We start from the raw sequence: 21401 nt of genomic DNA, 5'->3' as shown, positions 1-21401 counted from the left end.
ATAAAAACCCAGTTGGAGCCCACCTCGGGGTCCAAGTCCCTGCTCCGCTGTGTCGGGTGTACTTGGACCCAAGCTCGAGCTTGTTAATAAACCCTCATGTGTTTGCATCGGTGTCGGCTCCTTGGTGGTTTCTCGGATTCGCAACCTTGGGCACAATACAACCAACCAGATTGCTCCTCTCTCCAAATTTTTCCCCCTAAAGAAATGCTAACAAATGTCTGGGATCCTGGAGCTTTGGGTCTCATGGGACATACTCATTCCCTGCCTCCGGATTCCTCCGCTAGGGACGCGCGGGACAGTGGGCTGGAGGCCTGTTATGCCCGGGGACAGGACCGGTCCCGTGCGGGGCGGTTCACGCGAGGAGGCGCGTGCAGAGCGGATGCAGCAGGAGAGGGAACACTCGGGGAACCGCATGCAGAGAGGATGCGCCGGGAGAGGGCCCACGCGTCGAGGGGATGCACCGGGAGCGGGCCCAGGCGGGGCGGCGCGTGCAGAACCGGTGCACACGCGGGGGTCCCACGTCAGCCGTTTTCAGCCCGGCCCCAGCCCAGCCCCAGCCCCAGCCCCAGCCCCAGCCCCAGCCCCAGCCCAGCGTGGGCGGGGAGCTCGCAGCTCAGGTCCTAGCAGCTTACAAAAACACTTTTATAATGAAATCTTCGTAAAAAAAAATAGGGGCAGCCCGGCTGGCTCAGCGGTTTAGCGCCTGCCTTTGGCCCACGGCCGATCGGGTCCCACGTCGGGCTCCCTGCGTGGAGCCTGCTTCTCCCTCTGCCTCTCTCTCTCGCTCTCCCCTCCCCCTCCCGCCGTGTCTCTCATGAATAAATACATAAAGTCTTAAATAAAAATAAAACGGCTTCCCTCTCGTCCAGGTGTCATTTCCGGGCTAAGCGATAACCCTGGGAAGATTTCGGCCCGTGAGAAGGCGGGCAGGCGGGCCGGCCCGCGGACTGGAGAGCGACCCGCGGGAGGCGGGAGGCGGGAGGCGGGAGCACCGCTGCCAGGACCCCGGAGCGCGGCGCGCACCCCTGCCAGGACCTCGTGCGGAGGCGCGGCCGGCCGGGCTCCGCGAGCGTCAGGCACACCGCTGCCAGGACCCTGCGTGCGGCGCCCCTCCGTCACCGCCCGCGCGTCCCCGCCGCCGTCCGCGTCCCGGCCTGCGCCGCGCCGTGCCCTGCGGCCGCGCTCCCCAGCGCCCTTCTCGGTCCGTGCCCGCCGCCTCTCCGCCGGCCGCGCCCGCCCGCAGGGCCCCCGCCGCCGCCGCCCTGGCGCTCCCCGCGGGCCCAGCCGAGGCCGCCTGCGCCCTGTGCCAGCGCGCGCCCCGAGAGCCGGTGCGCGCCGACTGCGGCCACCGCTTCTGCCGGGCGTGCGTGGTGCGCTTTTGGGCCGAGGAGGACGGGCCCTTCCCGTGCCCCGAGTGCGCCGACGACTGCTGGCAGCGCGCGGTGGAGCCCGGCCGCCCGCCCCTCAGCCGCCGGCTGCTGGCGCTCGAGGAGGCGGCCGCGGCGCCCGCGCGCGACGGCCCGGCCTCCGAGGCGGCCCTGCAGCTGCTGTGCCGCGCCGACGGGGGCCCGCTGTGCGCCGCCTGCCGCATGGCCGCGGGGCCCGAGCCGCCCGAGTGGGAGCCGCGCTGGAGGAAGGCGCTGCGCGGCAAGGTGCGCGCGGGCGGGACCGGCCGCCGCCCCGGACAGGGCCCCGGACGGGGCCCCGTTTCCCTCTCCTCCGCCCTCAGACGGTGGCCCGCACCCCCTCCCCACCCCGGCCCCTGCCCCGCGCCCCCCGCCCCCCGCCCGGTGCTCTGACCCCCGGCATCCTCGGATGGCGCCCGGCCCCTCCTCCCCAGCCGTTCACCCCTCACCCTTAGATGTTGTCCTGTCCCCGCTCTCCAACCCGGGTCCGCGCCCCAGACTGCTCTGCTCCCTGTCCCCTGCCCTGCCTCCCAGTCCCCACCCTCCGCTGGCTTCCCTTCCCCCATTCCGAACCTGGGTCCCTGTCTCCAGATGGCATCCTGCCACCCGCCCCCAGGGTTCCCTGTCTCCCCATCCGGAACCCAGGCCCCTCTCCCGGAGGGACGGTATCCTGTCTCCCCTCTCAATCTTCAGAATGGTGTCCGATCCTCCGTCCAAGCCCCGCCCCGCCCCGCCCGGTCGGAAGGTGCCGGGTCCTCTCTCCAACCAGGGTCCCTTCCCCCAGGACGTGCTTTGTTCCCCCTCGCCCATCCCCGGACATCGCCCCCTCGCCTTATCCCGCACCCCTGAAGGGCGTTCTGTGCACGCTCCCGTCCCTGGACCATTCTCCTCCTCCACCTCGCACACGCAGCCCCTGTTCCATTTTCGGAGGGTTCTACCACTACCCCCGTCCGAGGTGGGCGTTCATCTGTTGGCCCCGCCTCCACGTGTGATGTCACCCCGCAGCAGCCCCACCCCCGCGGGCTGGACCGGGCGGCAAGCGTGGGCTGGCAGCTGCTGTGGTCCAGGTGCCCCCTCCCTTCACCCAGATGCTTCCCCACTCCATCCTGAAAGCTTGGCTGTTGCAGTCGACCAGTGCATGGGGCACCTGACCCTAGGTAGAAACCCACAGTGGAAGAGTCTGGCTGTAGCTGGGGGCCTGGGGACACCCCCTAAAGGGGGGTCACATTATGTCATTAAAGACAGCCTGGGCTCCCCTGAGCACCCTGGGGGTGGATTGGAGCTGGGCTATGCTCCTGCTGGGGGAACCCACAGGTGTAGGGTCTGGGGACCCTAGGTGACAGGAACGCTAGGGAGCCCACGGGATAGTCTCATATCCAGTTGCCTGATTGTATTCCTAGCAGGTGCATTTGTCAGGCTTCTTTCTGCAGAGAGCTTAATGGGCCTGCAGAGACCCCCCTCTGGTACCTGCAGCCCCTTTCTGTGGAGTCTGACAGGTCAAGATCACACACTGAGCCTGTCCCCAGACTGGCTGGGGGACCCTGGGCCTTCTGACTGTGTGTCCACCAGCGACCCGCGTGTCTTTTTAGGAGAACAAGGGGTCGGTGGAGATCATGAGAAAAGACCTGAACGATGCACGGGACCTGCATGGCCAGGCCGAGTCTGCTGCGGCCGTGTGGAAGGCAAGTGGCGTAGGCCTGGGGCGCACCCAAGGAGGGGATGTGGGTGTGGGCCCTGACCCGGATCGGTGGGGGTGCGGCTGGGTGCTGCACACTGCAGCAAACCCCCCTCCCCGGGGTGGGTAGCAGTGGGGCGGGAGGCCCCAGGGTGGATCCCGGGGCACAGGTGTCCCTGCCGTCTGCTTCCTGCCCTGCAGGGACATGTGATGGACCGCCGGAAGAAAGCCCTCACCGACTACAAGAAGCTGCGGGCCTTCTTTGCCGAGGAAGAGGCGCGTTTTCTGCAGGAGGCGGATAAAGACGAGGGGTCCTTGGAGGATGAGGACTCAGACCCGGCTGAGCGCTTTGGGTCCCTGCTGCAGGCTGTGTCGGAGCTGGAGCATAGGCACCGCAACCTGGGCCTCAGCATGCTGCTCCAGGTGGGCACCCCCTTACTGCAGACCCCAAGGGAGGGCGAGGAGGCAACTCACTAGGGCACAGGGCTTCCCACCAGCCAGGCAGCTCCTGCTCAAGGTTGGATGGGAGGACTGACTCTGGGACTCTGGCCTGTAAACACCCCTTGTCTATGGCAGGTCTGGCAGCCCCTGCCCTTTTGTCTTCAGGTCCCTGGGGTGCTGTTCCAATTCTGGAACGGCTGAGTAATCAGCTCCCAGGGGTGGAGTGGCTGCACTGAGGCTCCAGCCTGGGGGAGATGCCAGAAGCTGGGGGCGCCTCAAGGCCTGGGTCTCTCCTCCCCCCTCCTTCCCCTCCCCCTGCAGTGAGCTCCTGCCCCCTCTGCTGGCTCCAGGCCCCAGAAGCTGCACCCACCGTGGCCTGGCCCGCCATTGCTGCCTCCTGGACCCACAGCATCCTTCACCTTCGAGGGTCTGCTCCTAGGTGTACACGCAGGATGTGTACCACAGGTGCCCACCATGGGTTGTGCCAGAGAGTATCCCTGTTCCCTCTTCCTCTGGGCATTCATGTTCCCCAGGCTCCACACATGTGACCCTAGAGACCTATAGCCGGGGCACCGTTCACCCCAGTGTATCATGACTCTTCATAAAGCTCTTGTCGCTGCCGCCGAGTCTCATTGGCCTGGGGTCTCCGTGGCCGGCAGTGTCTTGGGCAGCCTGGGTCGTCCACCCCATTGAAAAGCCACCCACCATGGGGCCGTTCCACTGGATGTGCAGACCTGCTAGGGGTACATATGAGGTGTATGTGCAGGGAAAGAGGCTCAGGGCATCAGGGTGGGGAGGGCAGGCAGGCGGCTCAGACCTGCTTCTGGCTTGAGCCCCCAACAGCATGGGTCCCACAGAGCCTATACCTCTAGCGCCAGCTCTGTCTTCAGGAACTTTGTGGGGTCCGTGTCTGGGGCACTGTGTCCTTGAAGCTGTCACCCCTCTGCCTCCCAGTGTCCACATGGCTGTGCTCATTTCTCTGCACCACCTGCCCCTGGGTGACCTGGACCTGCCTCAACCTCACCCTCCTTTCCCCGACCCCTGCCAACCTGCCTGTCCTTGGCTGACCCGAGTGTTTTTCCTGGGGCAGAGGAACCGTTCAGGGCGCTGGTCACCCCCAGGCCTGGATAAGGTGTCTCATCTCCCTCTGCTCCTGGCCTCCTCTGCTTCAGTTTCCTTCCGTAGATGAATGTAGTGGGAACACGACTTGTGGGAGCAGCACGATGTAAATTCATGCAAGTGACAGTGAGGCAGTGGGGACGAGGGATCCCGGAATGTTGACTCAGAGCCATTAAAGACGGTGGAGGCTGGGTGTCCTACGCGATGGCTCGGAGTTAGGGTCAGCAGGTGCATTTCCAGAGGAGGCCTCCCATCACCGTCCCTGTGCGGCCGTCTGGTTTCTGTGATGTTGGGGGTGGCATGCCCGGCACTGGTCTGCAGTCAGGGAGCCCAGTAAAGAGGGCTTGCTATAGCCAGTTTGCCTGGCGCCCCTCCTTTCTGTCTCCTCCACAGCCCAGCCAGTGTCCAGGGAGGCCCTGTGTCCATGCTGGGGCCTAAAGGGGGCCCCCGTGATGGGCCCCGTGCCTCTGCTATGACGTCAGGGGGAGACCTGCTTATGTCTAGTCCAGCTGCCCACCCAGTTTGTGCTTGGAGACCTGCTGGAAGGCCTGCCTGTGCTCTGTGGGCAGAGCCTAAGACCATGGCCATGAAATCCTGATAAATAATCCTGACTCCTCTGAACAGGGGCAGTGCTAGAGGTGATCCTGTTCTAGACCCTGGTCGGGGAGAGGAGGGCGGGCACCAGAGGTAGCCACCTGGCCTGGGCCTAGCAGGCCAGGAACATTCCAGTGCAGATGGCCCTTGACTCCGCCAGGCCCACTGTCCCCTCAGTAGCTCCTCTGGGCACTGGGGGTGAAGGCTCCCAGCTGGCCCTCACATGCCCCTCTGCCGCGGGCCCCTAGTCCCCGTGAAATAGTACTGCTCTTCTGGGGGCCAGCACTGCCAGCTAGCTTCATCACCTTCCAGCCTGCACACAAACTGCACCGTACAGGAGCCGTGTGGTGGGCTGCGCAAGCTCTGCCTGAGGATGCAGGTGCATGTGCTTCCCTGTGGCTTTCTGCCTGACTGGGCATGCGGCCTGCTGCATGTTCCAGCTGGGCGCAGGAGCACGATATGGTGGCAAACCAGGCTGGGCTCTGCCTGGAGGAGGAGCAACAAGACCAGGGGTCTCTCTGGCTCCTTCATTCAGGGCCTATTGCTTTTCCCTCCACCTCCTGTTACTGTCCCAGTGCAGGTGGCAGGGACCTGTGGCCTGTTTCGGGGTTCCCAGTCCAGGGGAGCAGGGCATCACCTGGAGGGTCCTTTCACAGGGAGTGGAGGAGCTATGTGGTCACACGGTGGAGCACAGTGGCACAGGGAGAGATGCCCCCCCGCCTTGTGGTTCTCAGATGCTAGGGTAGGGCCGGTGATCTGACCCTCCACCAGCCTTAGGCCGCAAGTGAGAAACCCAGGGGCTGGGAGTCAAGATGTGGTGAGGGGCTGTGGACTAAAGAGTCAGGTCAGCTGGGAGGTCGGGGGGGACCCCATGCCAAGGACCCCACCCCTAAGTAGCTCCCAGAGCCTGTGGAAGGTGCTGTGCTCACCGTGATGGTTTATCTGGGGGAGGATAGGGGTTAGCGTGAGCTGAAGGGCGAGGTAGGAGGCAGAGTCCAGGAAGGGTGCCAGGCATGGAGTTGGGACAGTGTTGCTTTCCTGGGGTTGGCACATGACCCCACCTGTGGAGCATGGCCCACCAGGAAAGCCCTGGGGCCTTGGGGTGCAGAGCCCTGATGGGGTCCATGGCGTCCACACTGCAGACTCTGCACTGACCTTAGGAGATCTAGCAGAGGACCAAAGAAAGCCCCACCCCACCTCACATGGGCAGAGCACCTGGAGTGGCTTCTGGCTCTTGGGACCCCAGGGCTCCAGTTCAGAGGTCACCTCCCAGCAGCAATTCCTTGATGGACCCTGTGCTCCTCTGTGACACTGTGCTTCAGCCCCACTCTGATGTGCCACAGATGCCAGCATGGTTTTGGGGGGTGGTGTGCCCAGGACTGGGACTGACCCTTGTTGAGAGGTTGGATGGGACCAGGGTCCCTGTTACGGGTGGGGCCAGATGGGGCCAAGTGCCACTGGGTGCCAGCGTGGGAGGCTGGGCTGTGGAGCTGGTTCTGCTGATATGTGCACACATGGTGCCCTGACCAGATGTGCTTGCCCGAGGCTGGTGGAGATGTCCCTGGAGAGGCCAATCTGGGGATGCCATGGTGGATGGAAGCACAGCTCCTCGCAGGCGGCAGGTCAAGGGACTGGGATTGCTGGGGCCCAGCTCTGCAGACCTGTGTGCTCACCCCACCCCCAATGCATCCATGGTGGGTGTGCAAGCCATGGTGGGGCAGGGTCACATCACTTTCATGCCTTGGACAGGCAGGCTGGAGCCACCCAGCTCTTGGAGAGGTTCCCTCAGGCTTCCAAAGAATGCCCCTGAGCCGCCCCCCACCCCCACCCCCACCCCCGGCCCCTGCACTGCTGCTGGGTTCTGTAGCACCAGCTGCCAGATGTCCTGGGATTTAAGTCATAACGATTGGTGGCCCAGTGACCCCACCAGCATGTGTTGCATTCCCAAGATGTCCTCTCCAGGCCACAGGGCAATGCACGCGTGGGTGTTCTATGCACCGTCCTGGTGGGGGGCAGGTGGGGGCAGGGCAGACACCAGTGCCCCTCACTGGGGATGGAGGCCATGGAGTAGTCCACAGCCCTGGTGACACAGAGGAGTGGCTTAGGGCACTGTGGTGAGTCACGAAAATAAAGTGACGTATAAGACCAAGCCCTGTTTGCCTAGATTTCAAATGCATGCACACACGACAATTCGTGGTTGCATGACCACTCCAGACAGACCATTGGAAGCTGTTGTCGGTGGCAGACAGACAGAATGAGGACAAGAGGAATAAGAGTGAAGCAGGAGAAAAGGAACCAAGGGGACGCAGTAGGAAAGGGAAATGGGGGTCCCTAGCTCAGAACTGTGCACCAGGGAAGACAGTGGGGGTCAGGGCAGTTTAGGGCACTCTGGGGTTTCTGTAACCTGGGGCTAGTTAGGCATGTAATGGGCACACTGTGCGTGTGGGTGGGTCGGTGGGTGGGTGGGTGGGTGGGTGTAAGGAGCCTGGTCCCTGGAGAAGGTGGGTGGCTTCCATAAATGAACAAAGAATACTGGTTCCAGTGAACGAGTCTGGTGGCTCAGTGCTGCAGCTTCCTTGGAGCTCTGGCTCCACACCATTCAGATTTCTGGGGACCATCCTCTGGACTCCCCACTGTGACATTCCTTGGGAGGCTGTGCACTTCCACTTTGGAAGGACTTTTCTTTTTCCTTCTTCTCGTCTTTAGACTCTAGCCAGGCAGGGGCCCCCAGTGGCTGCAGCGTCCAAAAGCCCCCTGCCCTGGGCCTCCCTTCCCAGGCTGTCCTCAGTGTGGCACAGCCCAGTGGCTATTCCAAGAGCATCCGAAGACCTGCAGCAGTGCCTGCCTAGCATTTTCTCAGGCAAGGCCCCAGACAAACCTGACTACAGAAAGTGAGGTTCTTTTGGGCAGAAGAAAGCAGAAAAGCAGCTCTGTAGGCACCAGGGTCCCTGTGTTGGGGCTCACCAAAGTTGAGGCGCTTCATTTCTTAATGCTGAAGACCTCATTTAAATGAGACCAAGACTAAGTTTCCCCCCCGCCCCACACACCCCTTCGCCTTACTTTCGGACTCCGGTCCATTATGAAGAGGGACATGCTAGTGAACCACTCTAGTTGACAAGTATGAAATCATTTAGAATGAAGAAATGTCGGTTAAAACATCAGCACAACAGATAACTGAGTAGGTCAACTAGTTGGATGCGGCGGCCACCTTCAAAGTCTAGTTTCTATGGGGCACTTCTGCGCAAGTGGGAGGGTAAAGTTAAATACAAGGTCACGGAGGACGGGGCGCATTGGCTACAGGTACAGACGGGGGACAGCGGGATCTTGGAAATATTCTCAGTCCCAACGCGAACCCCGGAGTTTGTCCTGTGGCCAGGGATGGTGTCTTCCTCTGCATAGACAACCTCTCCGGGTTGCCTCGCGCACAGACTTCTTTTTTTCCCTTGGTTTTAGGGACTTTATTTTGAGGGCTAGGCTCCGGAGTGCCACCCCTTAGCTCCCGAGGCCGGGCTGGGCGCCAGGCGTCCGTGGCACGGCGACCAGCAGAAAGGCGGCCTCCCCACCGGGGCAGGACAGGACCGTCCCTTCGCCTGACACGCCGACGGCGGCCTCCGGGAGGCTCCGGGTTGGCCCGCACAGCCCGAGCTCACAGCCCGAGCTCCCTCAGCACCGGAGGGACGCGGCTCCGGGGCTGTATGCAAATTAAGCGACTGCCCAGGTCTCGTCTGATTGGAAGGGCTGCGGGGCGGAGCAGCCAATGGGGCTCCCGGACTGCGCGGAGCCCGCGCCCCATTGGTGAGCGCAGCATGCCGCGGGCGCTCCCGGTATATATATTTTCCCGCCGGCGCCCGGCTCGCGTTAGTGCGGCCGCGGGGAGCAGGGAGGCGGGGCGTGCGCCCGGTGAGGGTGTCCTGGTCCTTCCGCTACGGCCGGGAGCCCAGCCTGCAGCCCGCCTTCCGCGGCCGCCAGGGGCCCAGCCTGCAGCTCGCTTTTCGCTCTGGATGCTCAGCCTGCGCGCGGGGCGGAGACCTGCGCAACATCCAGGCAGTGCCGCTGCTAGAGGTCTCCCGGCCTCATCCCCTCTTGTCCTGCCTTTGTGCAGCCAAAGTCTGAGGGCCAGGGCTGGCGCAAGAGCTAACAACCGCCCTGGGCCCGGACCTCTTGTCTCGGAGCAGGGGCCGCGGCTCGCTGAGCTCCCGACCCCACCCCACCCCTACCCCCACCCCCGGTACAAGCCCTACGGAATCCACCCTGGTCCTCCACGGCCGGCCGCCGCCCCTCTTCAGCAAGACTCCTCCGGGGCTTCCTCTTCTTGGGAACTTTGCCGGTCCCGTAAAACTTAGGTTACGTGTTTGTCGGTTTTTGTCCTGTGACTGTCTCTGGCAGTTTCATTTTGAGACGCAGCCAGGGACTCGGGAGGAGTGCTTCCAGTTACCCACTTCCTGTGCTTTCGCCTGGTGGTGTCAGCGTCACAGCGGAGAGCCCCGCGCGGGTGGAGTCCGGGTCTTTCCACGTGGCCATGGCCTGGAACGCTCTGGCACAAATGGTCCTAGCGGTGAGACCTACTCTACTCTCCGAGGGGCGAGGGCGAGGGGCCCAGACCACCTGTGCCGTCAGTCCGCACGCCCTGGCTGGCGGGAGGCCGGCCCATGCAACCCCGAAAATGTGTGAGCTTCCAGGATAGATTTTGGTGCCCAAGGGCCACCCCTGGTTTTAGCAGGATGCAGAAATTGCAGGTGACCTTCCTCTGGACTGCCAACCGTCAGGCCGGGTCACACACAGTCTGAGCTCTTCCAGAATCTTCTAGTCACATGGGCCACGGACTGGCCAGTTCTGGATGGAGACAGAGGCTGCGAAATCTATGGGTGCCTGTTGGCTCAGTTCTATAAGAAACCTAGGTCCACAGGTCAACTTGCCAGCCCCCAAAAAGCAGTTTTAAAAGAACCCAAATTGTTCTGGGGCCTTGCTCCTGCCTGGTGCTCCTGGGCGCCTTATGTCCTGGTTGCTGCTATGCCTTCTGCACCTTGCAGGCAGATGCCCAGACCCTAAACTTCCTGAGAAGTTTGTGCTGACCTGTGTGTCTCACCTGCAGGCAGCCAGACTGCCTTGAGTAGGTAGGTTTCAGCTGACTTTCTTTTCTCTTGCAACAATTTCTTCATTTTTTTTAGTCTGCATTTTTTTTCTCCCAGTTGCCACTGGTCCTGCTTTTGTTGCATTCTGTGTTTCCAGAACTATAGTCCATTGCTGCCAGAACACCACTGCAAGTGTTCATGCATTTAAGAAGAGGCTATTGGAGCTTGGAGGCGCTACGTGACCCATCAGAGCAGCAGAGCCTAATGGGTGACGTGCAACAACTAAGCCTGTCTGTCCATGGTGGGTGCGTTGCTGAGTCCTCAGCAGTGCTACGTGTTTGTCACCCTCAGGGATCCCACTGATAATTGCCTTACATGATAGGGTCATGGGACCATGGGCTCTCATCCATCAGAAATGGAATCGAATCCTCACAGGAGATTTTGGCAGAGACCAGACTCTCTGGGAAGGTATCTGGTCTGGATCCAGGGGATAAGAAGCTCCTGCCTGCCACACATGTGTATAGAATCCCAGATGCCTGTGTCTGTCTTCAAACGCCTCATGCCCTGTGAGTCTGGGGGGAAGCACTTTGTAGACACACAGAGGCCCAGTGATGCATCCCGAGTCCCTCTTTGTGGTGGGCCGGGTTCCCAAGAAGACGGGTTGGTTGGAAAGGCTCAGGGCAGGCACAGGCCAGGAGATTGCTGTGAATGACAGCTCCTGCTAGGGCAAAATGCCTCACGGGGAACCCAGACACCCAGTCACAGCATATGGAGAACCTGGACATGTGTGAGATTGGAGCCTGAAGGCATCTACGTTGATGGAACAGGGACTCAGGGGCCATCCTGCAAATGTCCCCACATTGAACTGTAGAGTAAGGGATTGCCATAGTTGTGTGTGTGTGTGTGTGTGCGCGTGTGTGTGTCTTAATTGGGGTGAAACTCATATAAAGTTAATCACTTCACTTTTAAACAATTCAAAGACAGTCTATGGAATAGGAAAAAAATATTTGCAAACCGTGTATCAGATAATGGATTGAATATCCAAAACATACAAAGAAGTCATACAACTCAATAGCAGAAACAGAAACAAACACATAAACAACCTCCCCCCCACCAGTAACCCAATTAAAAAAATGGGCAGAGGACCCAAATAGATGTTTTCAACAGAAGACATCCAGATGGCCAGCAGACACATGAGAAGATGCTCTACATCCCTCACCATCAGGGAAATACAAATCAAAACCACAATGAGATGCCATATCACACCTGTCAGGATGGCTAAAATTAACACGTTGGGAAATGACAGGTGTTGGTGAGGATGTGGAGAAAAGGGAAACTCTTACCTGCTGGTGGGAATGCAGGCTGGTGCAGTACTGTGGAAAACAGTGTGGAGGGTCCCCAAGGAGTTACACATAGAGCTACCCTATGACCTAGCAATGGCAGTTTGGGGAATAGATCCAAAGGTAACAAAAACAATAACAGGAAAGGCTATCTGCACCCCCGTGTTCCTGGCACCATTGTTTATAATGGCCAAGACGAGGAAACAGCCCAGGTGCCCGTGGATGGAGAATAGATAAAGGAGAATGAGGTGTGCATACACACACACACACAACACACACACTCAATGGGATCGTATTCAGCCACAGGGAGACCTCGAGTGCATTACACTAAGTGAGGTAAGTTATGCAAAGACAAATGCCATATGATCTCACTTATGTGTGGGATGTGACAGAAAAGGAAGAAAAAGACTCCAACTCAGAGAGAAAGAGATCAGACTTGTGGTTCCCAGGGGTGGGGTCGGGGGCCGGGTTGGGACGAAGGTGTGATGTGCCCTGTGGTGACTGTGGCTGACACCTATGTGGGAAGATTCAGGCAAGTTAGCTCCCAAGAGGTCCAGTCACGAAGAGAGACATCTTTCCCTTATTATTACTCTTTCTACTGCATCTATAGGAGCAGGTATCTGTGGCTGAACATGTGTAAATGAAGCCGTCATGCCCTGGGTCTTCAACTGACACGGTGATGTATCTCTCAACAACCCTGAAGGAAGTATTTTAGGAAATACACAATGATGTGTCGCACAAGAAGGAAAGATGGCTTGTGTCCTGAGGACATTTGTGTACTATTTGAAATAAAGGGGGAAGCATGTAGAAAAGGTTTAGGAACACGGTGACCTGGAATTAGAACTGTCACACCTTTCTCTAAGGCTGAAAGTAGGTCTCTATTGAATATTAAGCTAATTTCTGGATGTAAATAGGTCTCCCTCTGTGGCCCCTGTCTTGGCTTGCAGGCGACCGTCACCTGGGCGAGCGCTCACAGGATGTCTTTTTTGTTGGAGCGTGGGAGAGAAGAAAGGAGAGTGGGCTCTCTGGTCCATGCCCCTCTTCATAAGGATACCAATCCTGCATAGGGACCCCATCCCATGACCTCATCCACCCCTCATGTCCTCCTGAAGGCCCCACATCCTGAGCCATGCTGCTGAGGGTTAGCGCTGCAGCTGTGCATCCTGTGGGGACACATCCAGTTCTGCACCCTGGCTTTAGGATGTCCAGCTGCTCCTGTGTTTCAGACTTTGCACCACGTGGTCTCCTGGGGTTGGTGCACAGCTGCTAGGGTGGATGGGTGCTGGACCTCACAGACCTGCCCTGGAAGGGGAGTGGGAATCACCAAGTGCCTCGTGTGCTGTGAAGAATCCAAGGCTCCCCGTGTCTGGGGGTGGAAAGAGCCCTCTGCATGTCACCGCATGTGGGCCCGGGAGGCAGGAGGCTGCGGCCCAGCCACAGAGGGGTCCTGGTGCATGGGCCCCGTGCCCCACCTGGGCTCAGCACCCTGAAGCCTTCTCAGGAGGCCTGCACATTTCCAAGCCCCACACGCTGACGGCATGGCCCCCACCCCATCCACCCTGCTGTGTATAATCTCCCTGAGAACTGCATGCTCCATGGCTTCCAGGAACCCCCTGATGCCAAACCCTCTATCAGGCCCTACAGCTGCCCCAAAGCCTGGGTCCTTAAAATCTGCAGACCGGTGTCCTGCAGAGGACGTCCCAAGTGGGAATGTTATCAGTCAGTAGCATTTGCGTGGATGGGGCCTCACCTCTCCTTCAGGGACCAGTCAGAGGAAGCCCTGTTCCCAGAGGAGGAGACATTCCGAGGAGCTGAGTCGCTAGTGAGCGCAGTGTGTTCACGGAAAACCTGGAGCTTCCTGTTTGATCTCAGAGGCTCAGCTGTATTCTCCTTAAGGGTGGAGTGGTTTTCTGTCAATGCCAACGTGCCAAGACGGCACCCTCAGGCCCACCTGAAAGCCAGTGATGACAACAGCAGGACCACTGCCAGAGACATGGTCTCTGCAGTCGGTCAGCATGTGCCAGTGTGGCCAACATCCTGGTTTCATCCTACTCGGGCGAGATCCTGGCGTGACTTGGGCTCAGTCCCTTCCCCAAGTGTCCTGTGCTGGCATTGTCATTCAGGTTGAGGCAGAGCCACCAGACCTGCCAGTTGGTCCTTGCTCCTGGCCCTAGGATGAGGATGTCTGCCCTGGCCTTGTGGAAGGGAGAGGGAGCAGCATGTGCATGGGGGCAGCTCCTTGCACCCAACATCCCACACCCTAGGAGGCCCTCAGAGTGTGTAAGGACCCGCCGGGGGCCAGGCTCTGTGTCCTGCCTCTATGGGACCAGTCCGCTGGTCTGGAGGGGCCACAGCAGGAGGGGCGCACAGTGTACCATGTGTAAGACCTGGAATCCAGATGCACATGAGTCTGTGGAGGCACATGCATGTGTCAGCCTGCGTGGGACACCATGACGGACTCAGGGCGTGAACACAGCACATGTTCCTCCAAGTTCAGGAGGCCAGTGTCCATGACCAAGGTGTGGCCGACACAAGGTTTGGGGGACCTGCCCCAGCATATTCTCAGAGCGGCGCACAGGGTGGTAATGTGGGTGGAGCTCTGAGGGTCCCCGAGGACACTGACCCCATCACAGGGCTCCACCATCAGGACCCTGTCTCCTCCAGAGCCACCACAATCCCATGGCAGTTAGGTTTCAACACGTAGGTGTTTGGAACTACAGACATTCTGTCCTACATGTTTATGTACACAGGTGCGAGTGTACTCCTGAACTCACGCGCCCATGCATGTTGGATCCTTTCAACCGATCCACTAGTGCTGCTCACGGAGCCAAGCGGGCAGCTGTGGCTGGCATAGGGGACTGGCAGGAGGAGAGCAAGGTCGCCTGACATGGAGGTCACAGGAGGGTGAGCCCAGGGATGGGGTGCAGGACGGGTCAGAGCACCAGGCGGAAAGCACCCACAAGAGGCAGGTGCTAGGTGTCGGCTTCACTTCCCCCGGCAGCCACGCTCAGGACTCTGCCACCTGACCCCTGTGACCCACGCTCAGCACTCTGCCACCTGACCCCTGTGGCCCACGCTCAACATTGCGACACCTGCCCCGTGTGACCCACCCTCAGCATTGCGACACCTGCCCCGTAGAAGCCACCCTCAGCACTCTGACACCTGCCCCCTGTGACCCACCCTCAGCACTCTGACACCTGCCCCCTGTGACCCACCCTCAGCACTCTGACACCTGACCCCTGTGACCCACTCTGACACCTGCCTCATGCTTCTCACCCTTCTTGCTGCGATACCAGCCCTATGTGCCCCCACCAGCCCTATGTGGCCCCGTAGGAGCCACCCTCAACACTCTGACACCTGCCCCCTGTGACCCACCCTTAGCACTCCAACATCGGCCCCATGTGACCCACTCTGACACCTGCCTCATGTTTCTCACCCTTCTTGCTGCGATACCAGCCCTATGTGCCCCCACTCAGTACTCTGAAACTGGTTGCTTGTGACCCCCCTCCAGGCAAGGCCCTGGGACACCAGATTGGTGTCTTCCAGGTCACTCTGTTTTGAGCGGAGCTGGAGTAGGCATCACTCTCACAGCTCAAAAGGGACCACCTCCAATTCAGATGCCAATTGCACAGGGAGCAGTTCCTCTGGGGACCCAAAACTACTGCCTGAGTTGACTGCAGGTTGGCGGTCCCCATGGCCCCCACCCCGGATTCCATCACGTGCTGGAGCAGCTCATGGATTCCAGGGACACAGTCATGGGTGCATACCAGTTTCTTGCACAATGAAGGACGTGATGCAGGACACTCATGAGCAGTCATGTGGACAAGCATGCGGGCCAGGTCTGGGAGGCCCAGAGCATGAGAGCATCCTTCCCTGTGGACTCGGGGTGCTCCTCCCTCCCTGCACTGGGAGGTGTGAACCCAGAAGCTCTCCAAATGCCCTGCTCCTGGGATTCCCGTGGGAGCTTTATCAAAGAGGCACAAAGGATGAGGAACCTGCCCCTGGGGTGGACGTGGGACTGGAAGTTCCAGGCTTCTGGTCCAGCTTCACCCTCCTGGTGACCAGCCATCACCCTGGAGCCCACCCAGAGTGGCCTGCTTAGAGTGCAGGCTGCTGCTATTGCCAGGGCATTCCCAGGGGGCCAGGAGCTCCCTCACATGCTCTGGCCACCTAGGGGCTGCACAGGTCAGCTGCCCAGGATGTGGGGCACAGGCCAGTGCTCACTCCATACTGCTTCACAGCAGGGCAGAGAGGAAGACGGAAGGTCCCTGTAGGGATGCCACTGACAGAAAACCTAGTCTGCTGTGACCTCCAGGATAAGCCCGGAACTTTGCACAAAATCCTGGGATGTTGTTGGCATGTCCCTATGCCAAGGGCTCACCAGGCCTTGTGGAACTTGGAAGCAGAGCCCTGGGCACACACAGAGGCAAGTATCCCATCCCAGCCTTTCCCAGCAGGTCTATGCTGTCCCAGGTCATGTGGGACCACTAGGGCCGAGCGGAGCATTGTCTAGGGTCCCCCGAGATGGTAGCACTAACACGCTGATCCTCAATCTAGCCTTGGGATATGTATGTTGCCTCTAAGAGTGTGTTGCTCTTAGGGGTCCTCCCAAGAAACAGAGCCAGTAGGATGTGTGTGTTACTAAATATAGAAATATATGGAGAGAGATTAATTGTATCTTGAGGGACTGGCTCATTCAGTTGTGGGACTGGTTAAGTCTGAATTCAGCACAAACTAATGGGATGAAGCCCCAGGAAGAGCTGATGTTGGGACTTGAGTCCAAAGAGTATCTGAGGCCGAATTCCCTCTTTCTCAGGAACCTCAGTCTTTGCTCCTGTAGCCTTCGACTGACTGGGTGAGGCCCACCCCCGTTATGGAGGGTAATCTGCTTTACTCAGAGTCTAGTGATTTAGACATTAGTCTAAAAAACCCCAACAACATAACAAATCTCAGCAGTGATATCTAGACTGGGGTTGGGCTTAATTTCTGGGCACTGTGTTGTGGCCAAGCCGACACATGAAATTAGCTATCACAAGGAGTCAAGGAGGTTATAAGGCCTCAGTTGTCGGAAAGCTGGGAAGAGGATGGAAGACGACTAAGGCAAGGGCTGTGCCCAGACTTCCATCGTTGCGAGGTTCTATTGTCTACCCATTGGAAGGAAACAAACAAGTACATTTAGAAAGAATGGGAAGAGCTAAGACCTAGAATCCGAGGGACATGTCACAACAGACCATGTCTGGACCAGGAGCCCAGAAACGAGGTGGAGGCCCCAGCCTGTCCTTGCAGGGGCTGGTGCTGCTCCATGGACAGAGGTGCCTAAGTCTTTTCCAGGATCGTCTCCTGTGTGCCCCAGTGTACCATACTCTGCCACACTTGCTCGGACGGTGGGCCACACCCAACCTTGCATGGCAGTGATGGCAGGCCAGCCTCCTAGGGGGTCCCCAGGTCCACCATTTGTTTAGGGGTGCACGGCATGGTGGGACACAGAGCCGGCCATCCAGCCCACTCCATCCTGTCATCCTGAGCGTCACCCCCCCCTCAGGGGGCCTTCAGGAGACCTACTTGTGCACAGACCCCTCCCCTGCCCCTGCCTCCCACAGACCCAGTGGGTATCATCCTTGCTGTCGTCCTTGGACCTCCCAAGGGACGTCAGGGAGGATGTGGAGGATGGGCCAGCACTGAGCTGGCCTGAAGACTCAGGACATGGGATACAGGTGCTCAGCCTCCTCTGGGCAGAAGACACAGCCCCACGGAGGGGCCCTTGGGGTCTGAGGGTCAGGGCGAGGAAGGGACATTTGGTTCCTCAGGCGCACAGCCTGCCCCATGTGCCAGAAGTGGGGAGAAGGTGCGCTGAGGCTGCAGGATTCAGGAAGTGTCATTATAGTTGATTAGCTGACAAAGCAGTGGGAACATGCGAGCCTTGGTCAGAACCTGCGGCACCTCAGGGAGCCCCTTCCGGCCCTGCGGGAGATCCTGTGGGATTTCAAGCTCTCTCGAGGCTCTCTTATGCTCTACTCCGCCTGGCAGATTTTGGGGTCACCTCTGGCAGGTGTGTGCCCAGCTGCTGCCAGCAAGGCTTCCACTGACCTCCCCGCTGAAAATCAGCCCCTCCCCCTTCTACGGTATTTTCATAGCAGTTACCACCAGAGAACACCTTACTTATGAACAAACTCAATGGTGAAAATTCCCACTTATAGAATAGGGGGTTGGGCTTCAAGGATTTTATTTTTTGTCCTGTTCTGTTTGCTGCTCTGTCCCTGGTGCCTGCCATGCTGACGAGGCTTCATGTACGCAGCACAAAAACGTCATAGTCGTAATTGAAGTGTGCGAGATCCATCTCCTTTACCGATGTGGATGTCAAGGTCCAGGAAGTCATATACTTAGGGTGGGCTCAGGACTCCTGTTTAATGGAGCCTGTTTAGGAGGACACCCAGCTTCATCCCTTTGGCCACACATACCGTGGGAAATAGGCCTCTGAGATTGGGGGGGTCTCCATGCCCACAGCCCACTGCCCCCCAGCTCCTTTCCAGCACACTTCTCGGTCTTGGAAAAGTGGGGACAGTGCTAGCATCCTTTCTGAGCTGTTGTAGGGGAAGCTGCTTTGTGAGGGTCCAGTATGACTTTGCAGGGTGTGGCTTTAGGGCAGGCTTCTGGGGGGCAGGGAGCATCGTAATGCATGGGCAGGAAGTCCCACACTTCACATTGTTAGCAAGGGCTGGAGAGGAAATGACAGGCAGGATTCCACTACAAAACTGTGAAATCACTCCACTCGCCAGCTAAGGATGAAAAGACAGCCTACGCTATATATTAGATGTACATCGCAGTGGATGAGCTAACTTTCTGTCACGCTGCTGATGAGTCCTGGGTGGCCGTGCCAGGGAGGACAGAATTATTTCCAAAGCATGAGCGGGACAAAAGCTGTCTTTTGGACCTTGGTTGGGAGCCCAAGGAGAATTGGCGGCAGTGACTTGCTGGCCTGCACCTGTCTGCTCAGTGGCTCCTGCCTGAAGAAACTGTCCCAGGCTTACTGGGCTGATGGCCTCAGAGGCCACCCTGTCACTCACATGCACACACACGTGTGGCGTGCCGATCCCATCTCCATGGACTCACGTTCAATTTGCCTAAAAATGTTGTTTTTAATCTTCGCAAGTTACCAGGGCCATGCATTCTCAAGAAACTCAGTATCATTTCACATGACCTTCAACCTTACTGCTGCGTGTGTATGATTTACATTATGAGTACACCCACAGTCACAGGAAAGCAGGACAGATGGCCACAGTATGTGTTTGAGAAATCAAGACATTGTAGGAAGCTAGAAACAATGATATAGTATCACTTCACGTGTTTGTTCCAGGGCTCTGCTCTAAATAACTGGGAAGCAGAAGGTGGTTTTAGATTTCCTGCCTACAGAGAGGAGCAACCGTGCAAATGAGGTGTGCTAACTCATTGAGCAGGAAAACCCTGCATGCATGGCTCAGGGAGGCAACTTCAAAGCAGATAAAGCACCCACAAGACCCTCCAGTGCTCGCTGATCCTGCACAGGGCGTGCGTGAGCCAGATGGAGCAGGGGCCCAAGCCAGGGAGGACCTAGTGCTCTTGGGCCACAGTGCTTGCGGGCTTCCCCCCCCCCCCCCCCCCCCCCCCCCCCCCCCCCCGCATACCTTGGGGCGGGAGAATCCTCATCTGCCTCCTGCTAGTCTCCCCGCAGTGGGGGGAAGGAGATGGGGTGGACTGTGAGGTCGCCTGGCAGCAGGCCGGGGACAAGCAATTAAGTCCCACGACGCGGTCTCCAGGGGCCTGTGCACCTCTCTGTGTCCAGAAGAGGCTGTTGGCTTTTTCCTGTCTGCAGGAATGTGGGGAAAGGTCCCTGTGGAGAGTAAAAATAGCTACCTATTGATAACAGGAGGGGTAAAGGAAGGCTGTTCCCGGAATAGAGAAGGGCCTGGGCGCATGTCCAAGTATATGCTTCTTAAGTGATGGGAGTGCACTGGAATCCCACTGTCCAGACAAAAGGGGGCCCTGCAGCTCTGTCTCTCCCTGGTGTGAGCCACACCCTCCCCACACCTTCGTTCCCAGAGGCCAAGGGATGTCTGCAGAACCCACTGTATGGACCCTTGCCAAGGCACACTGCCGGTTCCCGGAGCCTTCTGAGGTCTTCTTAGCTTCTCACCCAGAGTGGGGCTCGGCCCGCAAGCAGGCCTGGCCTCCTGCAGCCATGCGCCACTGAGGGATGGTGCTCCTAACCTAAGAGGAGCCCTTCACAAATGACTCCCGGATCCCTGGGTGGCTCAGCAGTTGAGTGTCTGCCTTTGGCCCAGGGCGTGATCCTGGAGTCCTGGGATCAAGTCCCACATCAGGCTCCCTGCATGGAGCCTGCTTCTCCCTCTGCCTATGTCTCTGCCCCTCTCTCTCTCTCTGTGTCTCTCATGAATAAATAAATAAAATCTTTAAAAAAAATGAGGACCCCACCAGGTTTTCAGGCAGGAGAGATGGCAAATTGTTGCAGTAGAGACACATGGCATGCTTACTCCCTTCTCTCCTGTACTCCTGGTTAGGGATGGATGCAGCCAGAGCCAGCGTTGGACCCCCCGCCCCCACAGTGGCAGGCAGTTGGATGACCAGCACCTTTGCTTTGATGGATCAGTGAACCCCAGGCCTGATGCCACTGGATGCACTTCTGGTTTGTAGAACCTGTAAGTATTACCTGGAGGAAGAAGCTTGTTTGCGATGGAGTCAGGAAGAGCCCGGGCTATGTTACCTCCTACCTGGAATTCCTTTGAGGTCTGTATCCTGAGTTCTGTGATGAGTTCCAGTCCTTGTGACTTTTGTTTGCTAGCCCATCAATTATTCATCAACCAAGTGAGTTGACTTTGTTGACTTACCGCCCTGCAAAACATGTCATGGTGTTTGATCCCTGAGTCCACTTACTGGCTCGTCCTTAGTTTGTTTTCTTTCTCACAGAAAAGAATTGCCATAAGAAGAAGTCCAACTCTCCCTCTTTGCAGATGATGTGATATTGTACCTAGAAAACCCAAAAGACTCCACCCCAAGATTGCTAGAACTCATACAGCAATTCGGCAGTGTGGCAGGATACAAAATCAATGCCCAGAAATCAGTGGCATTTCTAGACGCTAACAATGAGACTGAAGAAAGAGAAATTAAGGAGTCAATCCCATTTACAATTAGATACCTAGGAATAAACCTAACCAAAGAGGTAAAGGATCTATACCCTAAAAACTATAGAACACTTAGGAAAGAAATTGAGGAAGACACAAAGAGATGCAAAAATATTCCATGCTCATGGATTGGAAGAATTAATATTGTGAAAATGTCAATGCTACCCAGGGCAATTTACACATTTAATGCAATCCCTATCAAAATACCATGGACTCTCTTCAGAGAGTTGGAACAAATCATCTTAAGATTTGTGTGGAATCAGAAGGGACCCCTAATAGCCAGAGGAATATTGAAAAAGAAAACCAGGGGATCCCTGGGTGGCTCAGTGGTTTAGCGCCTACCTTTGGCCCAGGGCGTGATGCTGGCATCCCCAGATAGTGTCCCACATCGGGGTCCTTGCATGGGGCCTGCTTCTCCCTCTGCCTGTGTCTCTGCCTTTCTCTCTCTCTCTCTCTCTGTCTGTCTCTGATGAAAAAATAAATAAAATCTTTAAAAAAATAAAAGAAGAAAAAAGAAAACCATATCTGGGGGCATCACAATGCCAGATTTCAGGTTGTACTACAAAGCTGTGGTCATA

The 21401-nt window shown here is 58.0% G+C and overlaps 1 protein-coding gene and 2 long non-coding RNA genes across 3 annotated transcripts; 2 read left to right on the top strand and 1 right to left on the bottom strand.

Annotated features, from left to right (window-relative positions):
* Positions 1-455: 455 nt before the first annotated feature.
* Positions 456-4143, top strand: RNF187 (ring finger protein 187). Its single transcript, XM_038557522.1, has 5 exons — positions 456-499; positions 923-1652; positions 2996-3088; positions 3283-3504; positions 3844-4143. The coding sequence occupies exons 1-5, from the start codon at positions 456-458 to the stop codon at positions 3844-3846; spliced, it is 1092 nt and encodes a 363-aa protein (XP_038413450.1). The 3' UTR covers positions 3847-4143.
* Positions 4144-7720: 3577 nt separating this feature from the next.
* Positions 7721-12490, top strand: LOC119867365. The gene is made up of 3 exons (XR_005369271.1): positions 7721-10349; positions 10465-10873; positions 12258-12490. It is a non-coding gene; the product is annotated as an uncharacterized LOC119867365 (long non-coding RNA).
* On the bottom strand, positions 11632-20499 carry LOC102152126. The gene is made up of 4 exons (XR_005369272.1): positions 20352-20499; positions 19309-19514; positions 13398-13537; positions 11632-12949 (listed from the first exon to the last, which is right to left on the bottom strand). It is a non-coding gene; the product is annotated as an uncharacterized LOC102152126 (long non-coding RNA).
* Between the last annotated feature and the right edge of the window lie 902 nt (positions 20500-21401).

Source organism: Canis lupus, chromosome 14 (assembly GCF_011100685.1).
Source record: "Canis lupus familiaris isolate Mischka breed German Shepherd chromosome 14, alternate assembly UU_Cfam_GSD_1.0, whole genome shotgun sequence".
Lineage (NCBI taxonomy): Eukaryota > Metazoa > Chordata > Mammalia > Carnivora > Canidae > Canis > Canis lupus.
This window is presented reverse-complemented; position numbering and strand designations above follow the sequence as displayed.